Source organism: Vipera berus (assembly GCF_964194415.1).
Source record: "Vipera berus genome assembly, chromosome: 5".
Taxonomy (NCBI): domain Eukaryota; kingdom Metazoa; phylum Chordata; class Lepidosauria; order Squamata; family Viperidae; genus Vipera; species Vipera berus.
The window spans coordinates 30,555,891-30,578,418 of record NC_138207.1 but is presented as its reverse complement, the minus strand read 5'-3'; the positions used below and the strand labels follow the sequence as shown (position 1 = coordinate 30,578,418).

Genomic DNA, 22,528 nt, shown 5'->3' with positions numbered 1-22,528 from the left:
GAGGGCTTCTTTCAAACTACAATGTCCCAACAAAGCATAACTAGACTGACTAAAAATGATTTATATTTTAATCAATCCTCATCTAAGAATTATTTCCACCAAGGTGATAGTTAATATTTCATTTAGCAACAAAGAATATTTGTACCTACCATACTCCTTTCCCTCTGTGGTATTATTACTTAATAATAAGACTGTCTAATGTTAGAGATTTTGTCCAGGACCATGATTTAGGGTTGGAACAACATGTAACTAGAAATCACACATAGTTGGAGTTTAAATCTAGGCCATTTACTAACTTTACTTACCAACATCCACATCTACAAGAATTCGATCAATGAACTGGCAGAGTATTTGTCTTGGCTTCTGTACCACAGTATTATATTCTTCTGGTGTAGCACTGAAATAAAGATGTATTTAAAAGTTATTTTATTAAGAGAGCTACCTTTTAATACTGAAATACATTATGGTCACAGACCAGAATAATGATATATATAATTAACACACACACATACAACCGTTTACTGTAAAGTTGTTTGCACATCTGGTAAACAAATAAAGGTACAACATGAGCTATTTAAAATCATTTTCACATAGCAGTTATTAAAATGCTGAATTTCAAGTACCGGTACTTTATAATTTTGCTTAAAGTCTCTTAGGGAAAGAAGCTCTATTTTTAGAAAATGAATTTTCTAAATTTGTTCAGGGTATCAATTTGCTCAGGGTATCAAAATCTTAAGTAGCCTGTGAAGCATATCAAAAGCATGTTATTCAATCAGAGATGGAACCAACCTACCAATATGAAGTATCCTTCCATTATCAGTGATTTCATGAATGAGAACTTAAAATTAGAATTGTTAGTGTATTAGATTGTGCATTTCACTTTTTTCTGGTCTCTGTGTATATGTGCTCCCCAAATGAGAATAGCACTTTATTCACATGTTTTAATGGCTTCTAACCTATAAAGTTTATACTAAAATGTTTTAAGTATAAGATACTCTAGCCATATATTAATCCCTCATATAACATACTTTCCTAGGCTGGTGACCCTCAAAAATCTATCCCCAACTGAATACCAGAATAAGAGTTGGAAGGGGACCTTGGAGGTGTTCTAGTCCAACCCGCTGCTCAAGCAGCAAATCCTATACCATTTCAAAGAAATGGTTGTCCAATCTCTTCTTAAAAACCTCCAGTGTTAGAACACTGGAGACAAGTTGTTCCATTGATTACTTGTTAACTGTCAGAAAATTTATCCTTAGTTCCAGATTGCTTCTTTCTTTGATTAGTTTCTATCCATTGCTTTTTGCCCTGCCTTCTGGTGCTTTGGAGAATAGGTTGACCTCCTCTTGTTTTGTGGCAGCCCCCGAGATATTGGAACACTATCATGTCACACACACCCCCAATCCTTCTTTTCATTAGATATACCCAATTCCCACAACCATTTTTTGTATGTTTTAGCCTCCAGTCTCCTAATCATCTAAGCACTCTAAGCCTCATCAGGGCCTAAATTCCTTAGAATGTATCAGGGGCCTCCAACGTACTAAATCCCAGCAAATTGGGTAGTGCCATATTTATCATTTTTTGTTCATTAAAGGAAATGAAATAAGTGAAAGAAGAGTGTACATAAGCTGTAAAGTACACTTATTGTGCAATAAAAGCAAACAAAGGTATAGTAATTAATAAATTCAATTTCAATTAATTAAAATATTAACAAGAGCCTTGGTGGAGCAGTGGGCTAATGCCTCTTTAAGTAACACCAGCTGCCTGCAATCAGTGCAGGTTCGCATCCCACCAGGCTCAAGGTTGACTCAGCCTTCCATCTTTCCGAGGTAGGTAAAATGAGGACCCAGATTATTGGGGGCAATAAGCTGACTTTGTAATAATGCCGCTGGGGTGTGTGTGAAAGCCCTAATAAGCAGGCATATACATAGAATGAAGGCTACTGCTAAGCTTGTAAGCCGCCCTGAGTCTTCGGAGAAGGGCGGGATATAAATGGAATTTAAAAAATGTGCTAATTTTGAAGTTTTTCTAAAGGCTAACAAATAACAAGAGCAAAGTTTTTTGGATCTACGGTTCTGTTCAAGAGCTACCTTCCCCTCCCCACTTTTGCCAGCCGTGTCTCTAAATTGCCGTTCCACACGACCCGGGAAAGACAATGGTGAAACGGAGCATCGCATCTCGAGCTCCTGGGAGGAAAACTTGATTACGTACAGTAAATACAGCGATTCAGAAAGAGCCTGAAGTCAAGCAGCAAAAGGGTGAAGCACTTTGGTTTCAGACTCACACACCTGCCCAATTCCCGGAGGGCTGGAATCATGGAAGCCATTTCGAGCCCCTGGTCAGCCATTCTTGACTCTCCCGCCAGCTCCGTTTCGACCCTTTGCTGTCTCCACCCCTTTTCCTAGCCGGCAGGAAACTTAAGGACGGTGGCTCGTTTGAGCCAAATTTCCTATCAACAACCCGCCGTAATACACAGCGCTTGACTTTTGAAACTTGAGTTCTACTTGGGCTGAACTCGGCGGAGCTTATTTTCTAATTATTACATGTTGTATATTTTGTAAGTTTGCAACGAGTGATGCAGTAGCTTTTTGTCAAATTATTCCCATACTATTCTCTATACAATTGTCATATGTGTCCATCAGAAATACGTCACTGTAAACGACTTCCGACACTTCAAACTTGTGCTGTTTCCTAGCAGGCTAGTCATACACATAAAAGGGTTGCATTCAATTCTACTAACAAAATTCGGTATGAACACTAAACAACGTTTGGACAGACAGGATCCTCTTTAACAATATCAGAACTGAAAAGACAAGTACGCTCAAGTGCTGAGAATACTGGTAAGATGCTATGACTGGATTAGTGGTTGACTGGATTATGCTTCTTGACTGCAGTTCCCCCACAAAGCATGTTTAGATAGCAGGGATGAATACAGGGAGTCCTCAACTTAGGACCATGACTGAGCCCAAAATTTATGTTGTTAAGTGAGTTTTGCCCCATTTTACAACTTTTCTCACCACATTTGTTAAATGAATCACTGCAGTTCTTAAATTAGTAACATGGTTGTTAAGTGAATCTGGTTTCCCCATTGACTTTCTTGTCAGAAGGTTGCAAAAAGGAGATCATATGACTCTGTAACACTGCAACTCTTATGTGATTCAGTTGTCAAGCATAATGTAAATTATGTGACCATAGGGATGCTGCAACAGTCATAAGTGAAAACTGGTCATAAGTCACCGTTTTCAGTGCCGTTGTAACTTTGAATGGTCACTAAATGAACTCTTGTAAGTCGACTACCTGTAAATGACTTCAGTGTCAGGTTATTCCTCCTTTTGTAGTGGATAGTGTTTTATACAGGACCAAGAGCAAGCGCTTACCATCATCGTTAGGGACCCCTATGGCTGAACATCTCACAGTCATTATTATTTGAGTGCAACATAAATTTAATAAATTATTATTACTGTTAGTATCTCCAGAACTCATCATAATCTGAAATTACAGGCTTATCTGAGAGTCTTTAATGGTCAAATGGGACGGAACCTACCATCTGAATTACTGTTGCCACAACACACTAAGCCACGCAGTGTTATTAATGAGATTGCTTGTACTGCTACTTCCTTAGTTCAGCATAGTGCTTTAGTCAAGCACAGAATGTTGTTGATCGGTATTTTCACTGTTTGAGCTTTGAGAACTACCATTTCTAATTATTGCAAACTGGAATTTGAAACAAGCTTCCAGAAATTCCCATCCAAGAACTTAATATTTATTTATTTATTATTTGGATTTATATACCGCCCCTCTCCCGAAGGACTCGGGGCGGTGTACAGGGCAATTAAAACACTATATACAACACATAATATACAAAATTAAAATAAATTAAACCAAGTAGCCCTAAACAATGATTAAGCAAATGATTAAATAAATTCCAATGAAAATTATGTACACATCAGTAAATTTTATGGGCTTATTTCACATCATGCTCATTTGTTTACTCATGGTGTAATGAGTGAATCACAATTTTGCACATAAAATTACAATACCAAGTTTACAAACCATAATGGTTGGATTTGTGCAGTAACCAAACCAGTCAAACTATATGATGTAATGAAATGTGAACACGTTTTTTTAATTAAACCAAAATGAATTTGTACAAGGAATTATTGTAGTCAGCTCAGCTCCCATTCTAACTACATTCCTTTAAGATCTATTCAATTAGGTTGAAGGATCAATTTCCAAATTCCCAGCCACGATAGCTACTGTCTATGATTGTTGGGGATTGTAGGAACTGTAATACTCCAATACCTTGGCGTGATGAAATTGTGGGAAGTTGTTCTAAGATAGGGAGTCTCAATCTCTGTAAAACTTTTAAAATCACATTAGTTTTTGCGCAATAAATCAACCAGGTAAAAACCACTCGTCAGAAACTCATCAGACACGTCACCAGCTCAGAACAACCATGGGAATAATTGCGGCTGAAATTTGATACCAGCAGCTCCCCCCCCCGCGCGAGTCCTTTGTAACGGCGATGTTTGTGCTATAAACCCGCCTCCTACTGCCGGGAAGACGAAGGGACTGGGTTCTATAGCTGTCAGTCAATAGCGATACGAGGGAGGGACCGGCGGCTGGCTGCAGGTGTTCTCCAGTATAGTACTTTCGAAAGCTTAGTCCAGAAAGTGGAGCTGAGACGAAATCCAGCTACGAAGTGGTTGCGGCAAGCCGGTGAGTCCGGATCCTTGGTTTATGACAAGTACCTTTCCTTCAGGGGTAGTAGGGCGGTTAGCACCGATTTTGTTTTAATCTCATTCTATTTATAAGAGAGGCTGTTCATCAAATGGACAGTTTGCTTTTAGACAGCTTTAATCGCTTTGTAGGCTTTGTCATGCTACTTGCGTGAGTTTTACTTTAGAATTCTTAACTGTCACACCCATAGCTTCTGTGTAAATAGGCCCTTTAAGATACCTTTGATTAAATACAAAACAAGCTTGCCATTCATAACTATTTCCTCCAGCACAAGGTGTGTTTCCAAGAATCTCAGTCTCACAAGAGAGCAATTTACAGTGTCTTATAAGGGTGCAAAGTGCAACTGTATAAGCTTTAGACAGGATAATGAGAAAAGAATGAAATACGTTTTTTCCTTTTCAAGGGTAAGGTACGAGGATGCAATTTTGAGCATGAAAGCAAATTATATTTCTGACAGTAAACATATTTCTTATGAAGGAAACTATTCAGGATTGAAATAAAGGCAATATTTTAGCACTTCCTTTGAAATAAGATGGATGAACAAGCAGTTCTAAATAAGCATAACTCAGTAATATACAAGTCCTGTAAATTGAGGACTTATTTTTGATAATAGTCTTTAGAATTGCTGCTGAAAATGGCAACCGTCTCTTCATTCACAGTAAACTATAAAATATTCATAAATCAGTAAATTCCAATTTGTTCTTTCTTTGCCTTACTTTAAAGATTAAAGGTGTATCAGTGGTATATGAAAGATTTGGAAGAACCCTAGACTATGAAACATGACATTTATTTTACTTTTTATGTATAACTTTATGATCTTTCTTGCTCATTACAATAGATAGGAATGGAGGAGAATAAAAAATTCATGTAGTAATTAATCCTAGTACAGCCCAGGAACTAAAAATCCCCCTACTGTTTTCTAAAGAGATTAAGTATGTATCTATTTCTAGAATTGGTGAAGATATTGTTGCAAATATTTTTGATACAACATTGTGACTCCAAATGCTGTTGAATCTCAAAACAATTTGAGATCTGTATTCTAGGATAGTATTGAAGCTGGAATTTGAACATGTATCCTTCCAAAGGAATGTAATAAAGAATCCTGTTTTATATTAACAACACAGTTAATAATTTTCTGCCTCTCCAAAATTCTTCATTATTATTTTCTCTCTCTCTCTAAGAATTCAAAACTTCTTTTAGAGCAAATTTGTTCTTCCTTCTGATCAGAGATTTTCAGTATGAATTATTTTTATTTTTCTTTGCATTGTCCTGCAAATTTTATATACATATTATAGATAGATAGATAGATAGATAGATAGATAGATAGATAGATAGATAGATAGATAGATAGATAGATAGGAGAGAGAGAGAGAAGATGGGGGATATCTTATCAAAATGTCTTCATCCAATATGACATTTCACACTGTAAACAGCAAAGCTACATGATCATTTCAATAAAAAAACATTATTATATAGTTGTGTTTATATACATGTAAAAATAAGACAATAAGTAGTGTCTCCCTTTTAGATGCCTATAACTTTTAATTTATATTTTTAGAGGAAAAATATCCCCATCCATCTTTATATCTTTCTTTTTCATCTTTCTTTAAAATTTTATATTGTGTGATGATATCACTATAAGAATTAATAGGTTTAGGACAGAATCTCTCAGTAAGCCTCAATTACATTAAAGTCAAAATATAATAATACTTGTTGAAATGCGAGCTTTACAAATTAAAATAAATACTAATAAATAAATAAATACTGTTAAAATACAATGGCAAAATGCAGGAACTTAAAACAATGTAAAACATATTGATTAAAAAGGAGGAAAGAAATGGAATGTAGAAACTTTCATCCATAATATTCACTTAAGAAAGTCTTGAATGAAGAATTAGTTCAATAGATATTTAAAAACGTAGTGGGAGAAGACTCAATATTCAAGAGTGAGAACATCCTAGAGAAGAGGATGTAGGGTGAGGTATCATATGAAGGGGCATTTTATCAAGCTTAGTGGGCATCTAAAAAGCTTAGAAAATGAATACAAATGCAGAAGTTTTTAAAGGTTAATGTACAATTAAAATCAGAGCTTACTTTTGGAACTAATGGACAAGCAACTAGAAAAATGTTATAGAACTTTGTTTTTATATATGATAATCACAGCAGGACAATAATATTGATTAAAGCAGAAAGGCTCAACATTACCCATAATCGAAGAATAACTGGTGAAGAGATGGAACTTGCAAAGATGGGTAAACTGATTTCTTTGATTAGAGAAAAAAAATATGTTCGTGTTTGACTGGAAATCCCTAATAAACCTTTTGCATTAAACAGAAAAAAATACACTTATGATTAGAAAAAAATTGTTTAATAGGAAAAAAATTGACTTCTTTTTAATCATAAGGTAAGTGTTAATACTGTAAATATACATATTTTTGCTGCAGAAATCAAGGTTTTTTCTATTTCTTTCATTTTCTCTTTTTGCAGTTTTTCTTTTCTTTTTCTTTTGTTTCTTTTTATTAGTTTGTATTAGTTATGTTTTTTGGAAAACTTTTAATAAAATCTATATTTAAAAGTGAGGATAGGAACCCCAGATTTATATAACTTAAAAACTACATAGCCGTGCATCAGAACCCATCTGATGATCTTAGTGATTATATAAGGCAGAGGACCCCAACCTTTTGGGCACCAGGGACCGGTTCTGTGGAGAGAGGCTTTTCTGTGGACTAGAAGGTGTGTGGTTTTGTGTGCTGCCTGCATCTTGCGGATGGGGCTTTGCTTGTTTGTGCGGACCAGTTGCTGGCATGCCACGGACCAGTACTGGTCCATGGACCGGGGGTTGGGGACCCCTGATATAAGGGACAGTAAATCTATTCAGTACTCTGCTCCCAAGTTATATAGCTCCAGTATGTAAGAAGCAAATCTTGAGTCTCAGCCTTTTTCTTAATAATGTTACATATCAGTCAAATGTTTCAGGCAAGAAACTTAGAAAGAATAAGGCCAAGCATGAGAGGGCTTCTGAACTTATGTTCAATAATGCAGTGTTATTTAATTCAGCAATATGGACTAGAAGCAAGCAGAAAAAAGTCAGTAAAAAGTGAAAGTATCATAACTGTCTTTTTAAGGATATCTCTGCTGTGCGGGTTCTGTAATATGCTAAATAGCCAGCGTTATCACTTGCATTTGTATCCATATATGGTAATCAAAGTGGCCTCCTAAATGATATGTTATGTCATTCACCTTTGACCACACAGCTTTCTCTTATCTGCTTAGAACAAACTTTAATCCTGTTTCCTTTAGACCTTGCAAAAATGAAATAAAATTAGTAGTCTGACAATTTCTTTGTTTTGGAATGATCTGGATCTTTAGGGACATATTTGGCACTGAGACTGCTATTTTTACCAACAATTTTCAGATACTATATTTCATAGTTCTCAAATGAAAAATATGCAATAATTTACACAACAGTGTAAACATGCATCAATCCACTTCTGCATGAAAACTACACTTTGAGTTTTCTCATTGACAGTGTAGAATGAGACATGGTGGAGAGAAGAACAAAGCTGAGCAAAGCATTGCCTGATTTCTGGATTATGTCTCTCCATTCCTCTTTTGCCACTTTGTTTAGGAGAGTTCAATTAACCTTCTGGAAAGACTTTGCAAGGGCTGCAAAGTCAGGAAATATTTGTAAGTTAATTTATTATTATAAAACCCAAACTAATATCTTCCCTCACAACATTTAGTGAAGGAATCTTCTCTGAAATGAGCTTTGAATGTTTTCACTTAAACTCCTAAGAATAAAAGAGTTAGAAAGTGTTATTTTAGGCATTACTCAATGCAGAAATTGGAATTCAAGCATTCACGAATAGTGACTACCTGCTTAGGCACATCCTGTGAGAAAGAGCCCATCATCTCTCAAATAATTGGCTCCATGCTGCTCTTATAACAGTTTTGAAGGTGATGACCCTTTGAGAGCTGTATGCAATGAAATTTTATTTTAATGTATGCCAATTAGTGTACATTCAAAGTGACTATAAAGTATTCTATTCTATTCTATTCTATTCTATTCTATTCTATTCTATTCTATTCTATTCTATTCTATTCTATTCTATTCTATTCTATTCTATTCTATTCTATTCTATTCTATTCTATTCTATTCTATTCTATTATTTCCTACTCGCATTCCTGTTCTAATTTTACAAGATAAAAAAATATCAATTGAAATGAGAAAAAATGCCTTGACTTTACTCTATTTCACATCCTTTAAGATATTTGAAGAATGCTATCATATTCCAACCGTCATCTTTTTTAAGGCTAAATATACACTCTTCCAATATCTCTTCATAGGATGTTCATCTATTCCTTGATCACCCTCATTACCTTTCTCTGAAACTGTTTCAATTTCTGTAAAGTCATGCCCAAAACCATATACTGTATAAAAGATAAGGGCTGCATAAATCATGATGAAAGCAGAATAAATTTAAACAATTACATTCTGTAATGTGGGAATTATACTCGTGTTAACGTTTCTTAAACAGTATTGCATTTTCCCCCCTCAGAACATTACATTGCTAATTTCATGTTCTATTTGCATACAGCTACTGGTTCAGTCTTTTTTCCCCCCACCATTATCAAGCCAGGAACACACATAAATACATGCTCCATTTTATATTGTTTGTTTGATTTTTGTTTCCTAAGTGAAGAACATTCACTCGTTCTTCTTAAATTTCATTCTAATACTTTCAACTCATTTCTTTAATTTATAAAGATAATTTTAAATTTTATTTCTGGTATTAAGTTTTCTATTTTTTTTCAACCGTACATTTGATAAGACTTCTTTCCATCCATTCATGCAAGTCCATGAGCTGCTATGATTTTTAATCATGTATATATCTACTTAATTGTTATGCATCCAGCCTATATTTAGCTAGGTAAAGGTAAAGGTTCCCCCGCACATGCGTGCTAGTCGTTTCCAACTCTAGGGGCCGGTGCTCATCTCCGTTTCAAAGCCGAAGAGCCAGCGCTTGTCTGAGGATGTCTCCGTGGTCATGACTAGATGCCAAAGGCGCACGGAACGCTGTTACCTTCCCAACGTAGTGGTCCCTATTTTTCTACTTGCATTTTTACGTGCTTTCGAACTGCTAGGTTGGCAGAAGCTGGGACGAGTAACAGGCGCTCACTTTGTTACACAGCACTTGGGATTTGACCTGCCAAACTGCCGACCTTCTGATCGACAAGCTCAGTGTCCTAACCCACTGAGCCACCGCGTCCCTTATATTTAGCTAGCTAGCTTTAAAAAGATCAAATGTTTTACTAAAGTCAAGATATGTCTGTAGCATTCCCATAAATTATTAAGAAGTAATTTAAACAAAAATATGAGAAGAACAAAGCTTACTAGAATAATAACAAATCCATGCTGACTTCTGATGATTTACCATATTGTTGCCAAGATTTTTCAAGACTGAACACTTTATGATCTGCTCCAGAATCTTTTCATGCTTCTTGATTGGTTTGTAGTTTGCTACACTTTCCTTTACCCACATTTTGAGGATGTTATCTTTCTGTGATCACCATTTTGTCAGTTCTCCAAAATTTCTCAAAAATAATACATAAGAGTTTAGCTAGAATATAAGCAAGTATCTTTATTACCCTAGGAGTGGGTTTTTCTGATTTGGGAAATTTAAATTCAAAGAAATGACATATTCTGCAACTACATTTCTATCCATCTCAAATTTCAGTCCTTCTTCTCAATTCTGTGAGGTTTTTTTTATCATAGAAACAGTTTTTTAAAAAATTTCTGAATTACATAATTATTTGTTACATTGTTCAGGTATTAACTTACCTGAATAGTTTTGATCCATAAAAGCCTTTACCCTAGGACTTCATTGGCAGTCCTTTACAATGAAAGGACTATTTACATGAAAATTATTTTCTGTGCTCTTTGCTTATTTTATACCTGTTACGTCATTTTAGCCTTAAACATAATCTTCAACTTCATTTAATTTTTTATTTAATATGAACTTAATTTAATTATAATGTAAATATTATTTGGAATGTAAACTTATGGTTTTGCTTTAGGCTATCCTAGCCGTTATATATATTAAAATGTTTTCAAAGTATGTATTATATAATAAAAATTATTGAAAATAATGAAATTGTAATGTCCTGCAGTAAATAAATAAATCTGACTCATCTGGATGATTCAATTTTCAGAAAGATTGAGCATTCAGGTACATAGAATTCAGAGTCCTGGCTTGTTTCTAGTTTTAATGTTGGCCATTTCTATTAATTTCAAGTTCAATTTTATGTCACATAATTCCACAGTTACTCTTTTTCCCAGAAAATCCTAAATCTCAGAGAGAAGGAAGACTACACAATCTTTAAAAAAAAACTATCAGCACAGTTTCATACATATTTATTCATAGGTAAGTCCTGTTCAATTCATAGGAAGTTATTTCTTGGATATACAGTATATATTGAAATGCAGCATCATAAGAACATCTGACTCTTGGGAACATACACTCTATTGCTAATTTCATACGTTATCCTATATTTAATGGCATAGCATGTGATCCCTGTCCATTTAGCATGATATGAACCAGGTCAATACTGATGGTCCTCTTACAGGGATGAAAGAAAAGGGCCACAGAGATATTCAGGAAGCACAAGGTTCTAGATTCCAGTTAGCAAAACTGTTCTGATATATTTTGTTCCTTAAGGCAAAGAATGGTTTTTGGTACCTCTATTTTACCTACATAAGTATTTCAGACTGGTGGTTGAATCATATTTAATGCTATCACTTAATGAGGAGCCTCCTCACCCCTGAAAAAAGTAGGCCCGCTGCAGAGAAAGGATCACTCATTGCTATTGCATCTCTCACCTATCCCCTTATGTATCCCAACAGCTATCTTGCTGCTCCCAATAGAGCAATCACTCTTAAAATCATATGCCATTGGAGTGATATCTCAATCTACTATGGCTCAGACCACTTGTCACATATAAATCTCATCAGTGTAAACATTTTTCGTCTAATTGAGTTCTGGATATGACAATGCATAGTCTTAAATTTTAAAATAGCTAGAATAACAAGATGCTTTTTTATTAGCCAGAATACTACGGTAATTTCTGTTCTGAACAAAGGAGTTTGAGAAGTGGAGTTCATCTTTGTTTATAATATAGCATAAATGAAAATGTGTAAGGTGGATGAGGGATGGGGATAGCATATTTGGGAAGCTTTTAGATCGCTAACATTGGTATAATTATAGGAACTTGCTGACTAATTAAATCCTTTAAAATGTTTCAGTCCAAAATCTGGCACACTGCCATTCAGTTAATATTCTTAGACTCAGTGTGTAATTTATATGCTTAAGACAACCTCTTTCTGTATTTCTTTTGCATGCTCTTCCCTGTCATTAGTAATTCTTTCTCTTTATTCTAAGTGATTTTACCAGAGTTCCTAGCATTTTCAGATTTTGCTGCCAAATGCATTCTTCATCAGAATCGTGGTTTAGAAGTGTAAGCCTGTAATTTTCCTAATAGCTTTCATTTACAAGCATGCTGGTGGCTTCAGGCTGTGTTGGGTCACAGATGTTCTTTTCTCCTCCCCCTGTGTATCTATTACTTTTTCTTCCCCACCATGATCTCTCAATGCATTTGCTGTGGCAAAATTTTGATCAGAGCCAGTCAATGCTTCTACTGTCTTTCTCTCCCAAAGTAGGTCAAGAGAGAAAAAGAAACATGAGGTCCCACATTCCCAGGAGTGCTGGGTATACAGTTTCTGCTGTTCTCTTTGTCTCTTTTAAGCTAGCGGGGGAATGGCACATCCTTTTGGGAAGAGAACATCTCTCATTTTACAACAAAATGTAACATTTAGTGATAGCAAAACTTTGTATGTGACATTCTTCAAAAATGTTTCAGCTGTAAATGGTTAGGAATGGGTGAGTGGTTGCTAAAAACTTTAGAGTTTTTCCTTGGAAATGTAGAAAGAGCCTTTCTCTTAAAACCGTTTATAAAGATTTAAAAAATAATAATAGAAGCTCCTGAATTCCTAAATTACCCCATGTTTATAATATAATGCCATTTCTTTTGCTGTGATTTACAAGTCCCATCCTTAGTATTATCTTTGACCTTTGATGTCTGAAGAATTAGGTAGTGTGCGCTTTTGTCATCTATCCAGAAGAGACTGATATGACATTGCTATGAGTAAAATATTTATTCTGTAACATTATAAGTATTGTCATAAATTAAGTGTGCTTAAAGTGTATTTGTTCATTGCCTTACTTGGTCTTGCAGTTCAACTATGTTTACTAGCCCTAGAGCATGGGAAAGTCCTGTAAGATTAAAGCAGTCCAGAAATCTTATGAATAAATAAAATGCAGTTAAATCATATCATGGATAAAAATTTCCTGTGGTTTGCATCACACATTTTTTTTGTCTTTGTGAGAAAAAATTAGTTATATGAGTCTCTCCTATTGTTCATCTTTTGGGGTGTTTGGAGAAATATCCAAAATGATGTTCTTTAAACAGGAATTCTTAACTCAAAAAAGAGAAACTTCTTAAAAAATAAAAAATGGGTGCCTGCCAGATAATAGCAGTATGGTAACATATTTATTATTTTGAAATAACTAAGTCATTCCACACTAATATTTCATAGAAACGCTGTGGCAGGATCGGAAATTTTATTGGGCTAAAGCAACTGGCCATGGAGCAATTAGTGAAAATTCTTATACAACAGTGTGAGATTGGTCACCAATTAGAACCGATACATAGTTGTAGTTGTTGCAGCTAAAAGTTGTACAATTCAATACTGCATTTAAAAGAGCAATTACTCTTTTAAGGCACAATGTTTATTGGTTTATTTTATGTATGATATAAATTTAAAAAAGCAATGAATGTTTCTATTGCATTTTCAAGTCATGCTCCCTTTATATATCAAAATGGTATAATATAACTTTGTTATGCAAAAATTCAGTAAAACCTAAAAGGACTGAGTACTTTTTAATAGAACTCTAGGTATGTAAGAAATATCAGTTCATGTTTGATCTGTGATTGTCTAACCAAGTTAAAAGTCAGCATCAGTATTTGAAAGCTAGTATTTAAAATTTTCAGTTTCATTTTAATTTACTCTTGGCTTTTGACAATGAGCTTCATATGGACTTAATGTTGCTTTAGAGATGCATACCTTGAGTGTACTGTGCTGTGAAATTCATTAATCCCTTGTCAGACAGGCATGCACAATGTTATGTTGAATTAACTTCAGGAGTAACCAGTTCTTTGGTTTTGGCAGATGTCTGTGAGGGTGATTGTCTAATTGTTATGCCAATTTTATGCTTTCTTTCCAAGATGAAAATTTCAAACACTAATTGCAATCAAAGTTTAAAAAGGGGGGGACATTAAAACATTAAAATTGCTAAGCACATTGATTTGTGCTTCTTAGATTGTAAGCCGCCCTGAGTCGTCGGAGAAGGGCGGGATATAAATGAGATTAAAAAAACAAAAAACAAAAAAACCCTAAAGTACAAACATTTAATTCTTTCATTGATGGAAAAATCCTGTCTTGGTTGTTGTAGATTATTTTAGTAATCTAATCTAATAGTCTTTTGAGCCATATACAGTTTTGCCAAGAATTAAAAAGCTAACCAAAGGATATATTACTGAATAATTAATATTGGGAGAGGAAGCCTTTGAATATTTTAATGATATAAATAGGCCTCTAATTATCACTAACTTTAATCATTTGAGGGTACAAAATTTGCTTGCTAATACAGTGCATTTGCACATTTGTATTAATTAATTAGGACGCTGAGCTTGTCGATCAGAAGGTCGGCAGTTTGGCAGGTCGAATCCTGAGTGCCGCGTAACAGAATGAGTGCCTGTTACTCGTCCCAGCTTCTGCCAACCTAGCAGTTCGAAAGCACGTAAAAATACAAGTAGAAAAATAGGGACCACTACGGTGGGAAGGTAACAGCGTTCCGTGCGCCTTTGGCGTCTAGTCATGCCGGCCACATGACCACGGAGACACCCTCGAACAAGCGCTGGCTCTTCGGCTTTGAAACGGAGATGAGCACCGGCCCCTAGAGTCGAAAACGACTAGCACGCATGTGCGGGGGAACCTTTACCTTTACCTATTAATTAATTATTATTTTATTAACTTCTGGAGAGTCATTAAAGTAGCCAATTAGTCTCCACTTATTGCAAGACTTCAGGCTGTTGATGATTAAAAGTTTCCAGTTCACTATTCAATGAAATGTTAATTTTTGCTGATGGAGTAAAAGTCTAGCAGAAAGTTGAATCATTATTTAAATTTTGTAGTTACATGACTGTTGGGGAAAACATTATTCTTGATTTTTGTATGGCTAGCTAGGGGATTATTTTAAATGGAATGAACAAATTTTGTTTTTACCCCAACTTTTCTTTTCAGCACTCAAAGCAGCCTACAAGCACCACAGCAAAAATAAGTATAATTATATAATTAAAATCAAGGAAAAATGTAAATATTTTTCTCTGTGTACATCGTTTAAACTGTCATGGCTGTTCTTCAACAGAAGTGGAAAAAGCGTATTATGCAATTTTAAAATCAAGACTGACTAAGGAATAATTTGCTATTCAAATCTATGTATCAGAAAGTTTCTATATCCAACCAAACAAATTAAAAAAGGGAAAACCTTATAATACTTAACGCTATCTTTATAATCATAACTGTGTCATGTGATCACTTTTCCTTTCATGCAAGCATATAATATAAACTGCTTTGTTTTAACCTAGACTTCATTTACTAATGTTACACACACACACACACACACACCAGTGAGAACATAAATTTAAATAAATACCTTGAATAAATAAATGTCTATTTATACAAATATTAATTCATAGTTTCACGTATTTTATGGAGAAATATATTTATGATGGGCTAATGTCTTCAATATATATTTTATATAATTTGCATTCTGCATTTCCTTGACAAGTCTGCCTGATCAAGCAGTGCAAGTTATTTAATAATTGTACATTGTACATTTAAGACATTGAAAAACGTCATAAATCACAGTTATGTGACTGTGGGATGTTGCAGCTGTTCATAAATGGGAGCCAGTTGCCAAGTGCCTGAAATGAGGGGTGGGTGGGGACACAATACTAGCCACTACCCGCACAACACTTACGGCAGTGGTGGCATGGGGATGAGCATGTGCACTGCTCAGCTACTCACACAGCCCAGCGGCCAAGAGGCTGCGGCCTGATAGTGGGCCGTGACCCATAGGTTGGGGACCTCTGGTATAAGGCTTCTTGCTTGAATTGGTAGTTGGACTAGAAGACCTTCAAGTTTCCTTCCATCTCTGTTATTCTCTATAGCTGCCAAGTCAGTCATAAAGCCACAGAAGGCAATGACTGTTGAAGTATTTTCACACAGCAGTTTCAACTTCCGAATCCCTCTAAAGCAGTTTAAAATAGACATACAAACCACTCTATGCTGAATTAAGGGATTACAGGCTTGTAAAAAGGGAGTCATGGGGGTTTTTGTTTTGTTTTGTTTGCAAATATCTCTAACCATGGTTGTATGTAGGCTAAAGCAGGAAAGGAAGAAAGAGGACAATAAACATGAATCAAAATAACTTGGTTTTAAGGCTGCAAGAACTCCTTGTAAACCCAGATCAATACCACCACTCTTTTCATTCCATTCTATTCCATACCACCATTTCTGGAATTACTAAAACAATGTCATCGTTCTTTACAAAAGGGAAAGAAACTAATTTTAAAAACACAAGTAATCTGAGACTCCACATATCCATTCATTTGCAAGAAGGTGAAAAAAGAATTCTTGCCAATTTCATTCCTGTTAAATAAAATATTTATTTTATAAATTTCCTGTTAAAAACATTTTATACTGTTTTTATTTATTTATCAAATTTAGAGACCACCCGTCTCTCAGAGTGATTTATTAGAACAGCTGATAAGTTCAAAAGATAGATGGAAAGCTAGTAGGGAGCAGCCTGCAGTGGAAAAATGAACCATTCTTAACCACTGTTTAGCAGTTGAGAAAATGAATAAGACATGCAATTAGGACAACATGACAACTAATATTGGACCTAAAATAATTAAACTTCTGAATTCAACAAATGTTTTTCTTTCAAAGTTTCTCCAGGACATTACTATTCATTAATATTTTTATTTTCATATAATCCAGTTTTAATGCCAGTTCTGCTGGTTTTAGGATAAAATTGCTTTAATAGCCAAATTAATAATTTTATTTTAGCAATAGCATATATATACCATATCAGAGTGCTTTACAGTCCTCTCTAGATTTACAGAGTCACTATATTGCCCTGAACAATCTGGCTCCTCATTTCCAACTTCGGAACCATGAAAGGCTGAGTCAACTGTGAGCCAATCAGGATCGAACTCCTGGCAGTGGGTAGAGTTAGCCTATAATACTGCATTCTAACCACTGCACTACCACGGCTCTTAAAAGTTTCTAAAATGATAGTTTATTACATCAAACCCAACAGTGAAATTTAGGGAGCCTTAACTATTTGATTAGGGACGCGGTGGCTCAGTGGGTTAGGACGCTGAGCTTGTCGATCGGAAGGTCGGCAGTTTGGCGGGTCGAATCCCGAGTGCCGCGTAACAGAGTGAGCGCCTGTTACTCGTCCCAGCTTCTGCCCACCTAGCAGTTCGAAAGCACGTAAAAATGCAAGTAGAAAAATAGGGACCACTATGGTGGGAAGGTAACAGCGTTCCGTGCGCCTTTGGCGTCTAGTCATGCCGGCCACATGACCACGGAGACGTCCTCGGACAAGCGCTGGCTCTTCGGCTTTGAAACGGAGATGAGCACCGGCCCCTAGAGTCGGAAACGACTAGCACGCACGTGCGGGGGAACCTTTACCTTTACCTTTAACTATTTGATTATGGTATGTGCTTTTATAGGCCACAGTCTATGTAATCAGATACATGCTATGTGGAATCAGAAGCACAGTTAGTTGGATAGGCGTGATTATGTGTGGATTTCTAATCTGTTAGATTGGAGAGGAATAAAATTTAAAAAGTTGGATTGGGAAAGTGATTGTGAATAATCAGATTCACAAACTAGATATTTGTTGCTGTTAGTTGCGAAGTCGTGTCTGACCCATTGCGACCCCATGGACAACGTTCCTCCAAAGTAAATATACAGTAGGTAAAAAAAGTGTATATGTTATTTGTATATGGAATTTTTTTATTTTCTGTCTTTTATTTTATTTTTATTTTGTTTTTTATTTTTATTTTATTTTTATTTTCTGTATTTTAGTTTCATGAAGTTGTCACTTCATGGGAATGCAGAATGCAGAAAAATACCTTGCATTTTTAAAATGAAATGAGAGCAAATGAATTTTGTATACTATAAGTGAAATGAGTGCATGTATTTTAATCTTGCACTTAAGATAAAATTAATTAACAAGATCTAGTCCTATTTAGACATAAGTAAATTTTCTATCTATGTTTTATTCGACTTATTTCCTCTGTTTGCATGACATATTTAACTGGGTCATGGGGAAGGTAATATACACAGACTCTAAAACCTAGCCAATTAATCCAGAGGAAATTAGATATAATCCCAAACACACCCAGTAATCCGCATTATTTGCTGTAACAAGGTACAGGGTAAGGAATTGCCTGGGGGAAGGGATTGCTGGGTCACTTTCTGACATGCAAACAGGGCCATTAATTCCAATTTATAAGTCATGGCCATTTTTTTTAGTAAACAATGTGATGCTTATAACGATACACAGTTACAATTGATAAGTTCTGTTCTTTGCATATGACACAGTTGGTGTGAACAGAATTATTATTATAATAATAATAATAATAATAATAATAAGTTGGAAGGTACCTTGGAGATCATCTAGTCCAACCCCTGCTCAGGCAGGAAACCCTATACCATTTCAGACAAATGGCTGTCCAGTCTCTTCTTAAAAACTTCCAGTGTTGGAGCATTCAAAGCTTCTGGAGGCAGGTTGTTCCACTGATTAATTGTTCTAACTGTCAGGAAGTTTCTCCTTAGTTCTAGGTTGCTTCTCTCCTTGACTAGTTTCTGTCCGTTGCTTCTTGTCCTGCCTTCAGGCGCTTTGGAGAATAGCTTGACTCCCTCTTCTTTGTGGCAGCCCCTGAGATATTGGAACACTGCTATCGTGTCACCCCTCGCCCTTCTCTTCATTAAACTACACATACCCAATTCTAGCAATCGTTCCTTATATGTTTTAGCCTCCAGTCCCCTAATCATCTTTGTTGCTCTTCTTTGTACTCTTTCTAGAGTCTCAACATCTTTTTTACATCATGGTGACCAAAACTGGATGCAGTATTCCAAGTGTGACCTTACCAAGGCATTGTAAAGTGGTATTAACACTTCATGTGATCTTGATTCTATCCCTCTGTTAATGCAGCCTAGCACTGTGTTGGCTTTTTTGGCAGCTGCAGCACACTGCTGGCTCATATTTAAGTGATTGTCCACTAGGACTCTGAGATCCCTCTCACAGTTACTACTATTGAGCAAGGTACCCCCTATACTATACCTGTGCATTTGGTTTTTCCTGCCTAAATGTAGAACCTTACTTTTTTCACCACTGTTTTGTTAGATAGCGCCCAGTGTTCAAGTCTGTCTAGATCCTCCTGTATCTTAAGCCTATCTTCTGGAGTATTAGCTGTTCCTGCCAGCTTGGTGTCGTCTGCAAATTTGATGAGTTCACCATCTATCCCCTCATCCAAATTGTTGATGAAGATATTGAAGAGCACTGGGCCCAGAACAAAGCCCTGGGGCACCCCACTACACACTTCCTTCCATGTAGATGCAGTTCCATTGAGTACAGCCTGTCAGCCAGCTACGAATCCATCTGGTGTTGATGCTGCCTAACCCACATTTTTCTATCTTATCAAGTAGTAGGTTGTGATCTACTTTATTAAATGCCTTACTGAAGTCCAAGTAAATTATATCCACAGCATTCCTTTGGTCCACTAATTTTGTCACTTGATCAAAGAATACAATAAGATTTGTCTGTCACGATCTGTTTTTGACAAACCCATGTTGGCTTTTAGTAATGACTTTGTTTGCATCAAGGTTTTCGCTGATTTATTGTTTGATTATCTTTTCCAGAATCTTCCCAGGTATTAAGGTCAGGCTCATAGGTCTGTAGTTTCTTGGATCTATTTTTTTTTCCTTTTTTCAAGATGGGAACTACATCAGCTCTTTTCCAGTCCTCTGGTAGTTCCCCAGTGCTCCAGGATCTTTGAAAAATATAGTTCAGTCATCTTGTACCCTAGGTGGGATTAACTTTAGTTCAAAACAGCACAGGATACTTTGAAATTAACCTAACATATATCAGCTGACAGTGTCAAGTCAACAAGGAAAAAAAGAGTGTTATTCTTTTTCTATTGCCACAAAGCATCATCTACAATAAGAAGAACCCTGCAAAATGGCGCTCATTTAGGAACTTATCTTTTTTTAAATTTTATTTTCATCCTTGCTCAAATAGTTGGGGAAAAATAATGGAGTCTCCCTTGCTATGCCATAGCTGTAGTTGTACTGTGATATAGATACCCGAGAAAATCCACATAAAACGAATAATTTTTGAGTTTTTCGTTTTCATTGGAATTTGATCAACAAAAACAAGATGGGTCTACAGGCAGGAGTCTCTTATACATCACTAGTCATCGTAATTGCTAGAATGTTGGCCATTACTGCAGATACCCCCAAAGCTCATTGGAATACCATGGTTTAGTCAATGAGTGTCTGCCTGTCAAATTCCTAAACTGTACAAATACAATAACAAAACAAAATGCAAAATGAAAGCATAATATGCAAAAGGGAGCAATAATGCAGTCATTCCAAATCTAAACAATACAAATTAATACATTAATTAATACAAATTACAAAATAATTAATACAATAATGCAAATTAAAAACTAATTGAAAGCCAATTAAAAAGCCTGGGAAAATAGAGAGGTTTTCACCAGGTACCAAAATGCTAATGAGCAATTTGAGCCTCTCTTGAAAGGAAATTCTGTAAATAGGAATCACCACACAAAAAGCTTTCTCTCTTGTACAGATCTACCTCACCTCCTTTGTGGAAGTGGATCTCATTACAGTAGAACATCTTGAGGTCTGTTGGGAGGTCCACTAGAAGATTTTAACTAATTAACTGTTTGACTTAAGAGGATAATTAAGAGGATTAAGCAGAAAAAAGAAGGGATGGGGAAAATGTACTCTGACATTCTAAAAAGAAGCATTACATAAATGTAATTCATACTTCATAGGCTACACTTAAACTAAAAGCTTTGGAATAGTAATTGCATATAACACATACATGATATTTTCTGATATTAAGGGTGAAACAACCAGAGTCTAACTATAGGGAACACTGCCATGCTCTGCATCTTTAACCTTCAAGCTATAGAAGAGAGAAGATCATTCTGACACAGTGGTTTGGGTGTGGAGAAAGAGTTTAGAATCCACATGGTTAACTTAAAATATAATAGCTTAAATAAAAGTTATACTATATTAAACATTGTAAATTGTAATATATGCTGACATTAAAGCAAGCAACGGGGGAATAGTAATTTTATCAGATTTTTATACTATAATTTCAAAATGGATACTTCTTGTCTTGATATAGTAAAATTATAGAAATTGTGCCATCTTAAAGTATATTTTATGGTTTGTATACCAGGCTGGCTTATTCAACCATGAGTAAACTATGACCAGATAATATATGTGAATCCAGCCACATTACTAGTATTCAAATTGTGAGAATTTAAAATAGCAAAGAACAGAAAAATATATATGCAAGTGGGAGATATTATTATTAGTGGAATGCTAACATTTGCAACTCTTTTGTATACATTAAACCTTGTGGGATTACTGCATGGTCTTACAGTACTATGCAATACTTTCAAGTCACTGTTAGTTGTATCAAAAGGTGTTCATTTACAGCAAGCAATATTACTATGAAAATAAGTATGACAGCTAAATAGTTAAATTGAAAATTATATGTTATAATGTGTTTAATATTTTTATTATTGTTACTTGCTATTTGATGTAATTTCTATCCTTGGCTCATTGCATATGCTAACATTCCTTCTCCTCTAAACCTATTCACAGCACGCTTAACATGCAGTTTGTAACCACAGATCATTTTAGTCCAAAGAACAAGGAACAAATGTAATTGCAAAAGTTCAATTTATTGTTTTATTTATTGAATCTTTATTGGATTGTGACCTTTTGACAATTATAACATAATACAGTTTGTTCAGATTAAATAAAAGAAGAAATAAAATTATCTGGATGATAAATTATAAAGTATATCCAACTACATTCTGCAGAAACAAAATATCCAAGTCAGATTTCTTGGTTTTACTATGATGTAGAGGTGAGAAAAATCTTATTTTTATATACATCTGTATTTATGTATATGAAGAAAGAATGGAAACAATTGGTATTCTTTACAGATAGTACATCTGGCAATTTACATTTATTATATAACATGATATCTTATTTTATATGGGTCTCAATTTTGTATCAACTCAATTACTACTCACCACTTTTATTATGATAATTTGGGCATTAATAAAATAACTTAAAATCTAAAATGTCCATTTTATGAAATTTACTTTATTATCCCCCTTCATGGATTACTGCCTTGTCGTGGCGAAGGGGCTTGCGTAATTCAATGAAGCTATGAGCTATGCCGTGCAGGGCCACCCAAGACAGACAGGTCATAGCAGAGAGTTCTGACAAAACGTGATCCACTGGAGAAGGAAATGGCAACCC

General features: G+C 35.3%; 2 protein-coding genes across 3 annotated transcripts in view; one reads left to right on the top strand and one right to left on the bottom strand.

Annotated features, from left to right (window-relative positions):
• ATR (ATR checkpoint kinase) overlaps window positions 1–2,352 on the bottom strand; it is a 56,775-nt gene extending 54,423 nt beyond the window's left edge. Inside the window, exons 1-2 of the mRNA XM_081328714.1 lie at window positions 2,286–2,352; window positions 306–397 (exon numbers count right to left, since the gene is read on the bottom strand). Of these exons, the coding sequence (XP_081184840.1) occupies window positions 306–397; window positions 2,286–2,344 (151 nt within the window). The 5' untranslated portion in view covers window positions 2,345–2,352. The remainder of the gene's footprint in view (window positions 1–305; window positions 398–2,285) is intronic.
• A 348-nt stretch (window positions 2,353–2,700) lies between these two features.
• The window catches only part of PLS1 (plastin 1), a 65,668-nt gene continuing 45,840 nt past the window's right edge, over window positions 2,701–22,528 (top strand). Inside the window, exon 1 of one of the 2 annotated variants that reach the window (XM_081329847.1) lies at window positions 2,701–2,837. The gene's annotated coding sequence lies outside the window, so the exon portion shown is untranslated. Of the gene's footprint in view, window positions 2,838–4,561; window positions 4,717–22,528 lie in introns of those variants that run through there. The other variant, XM_081329846.1, reaches the window with a different exon arrangement.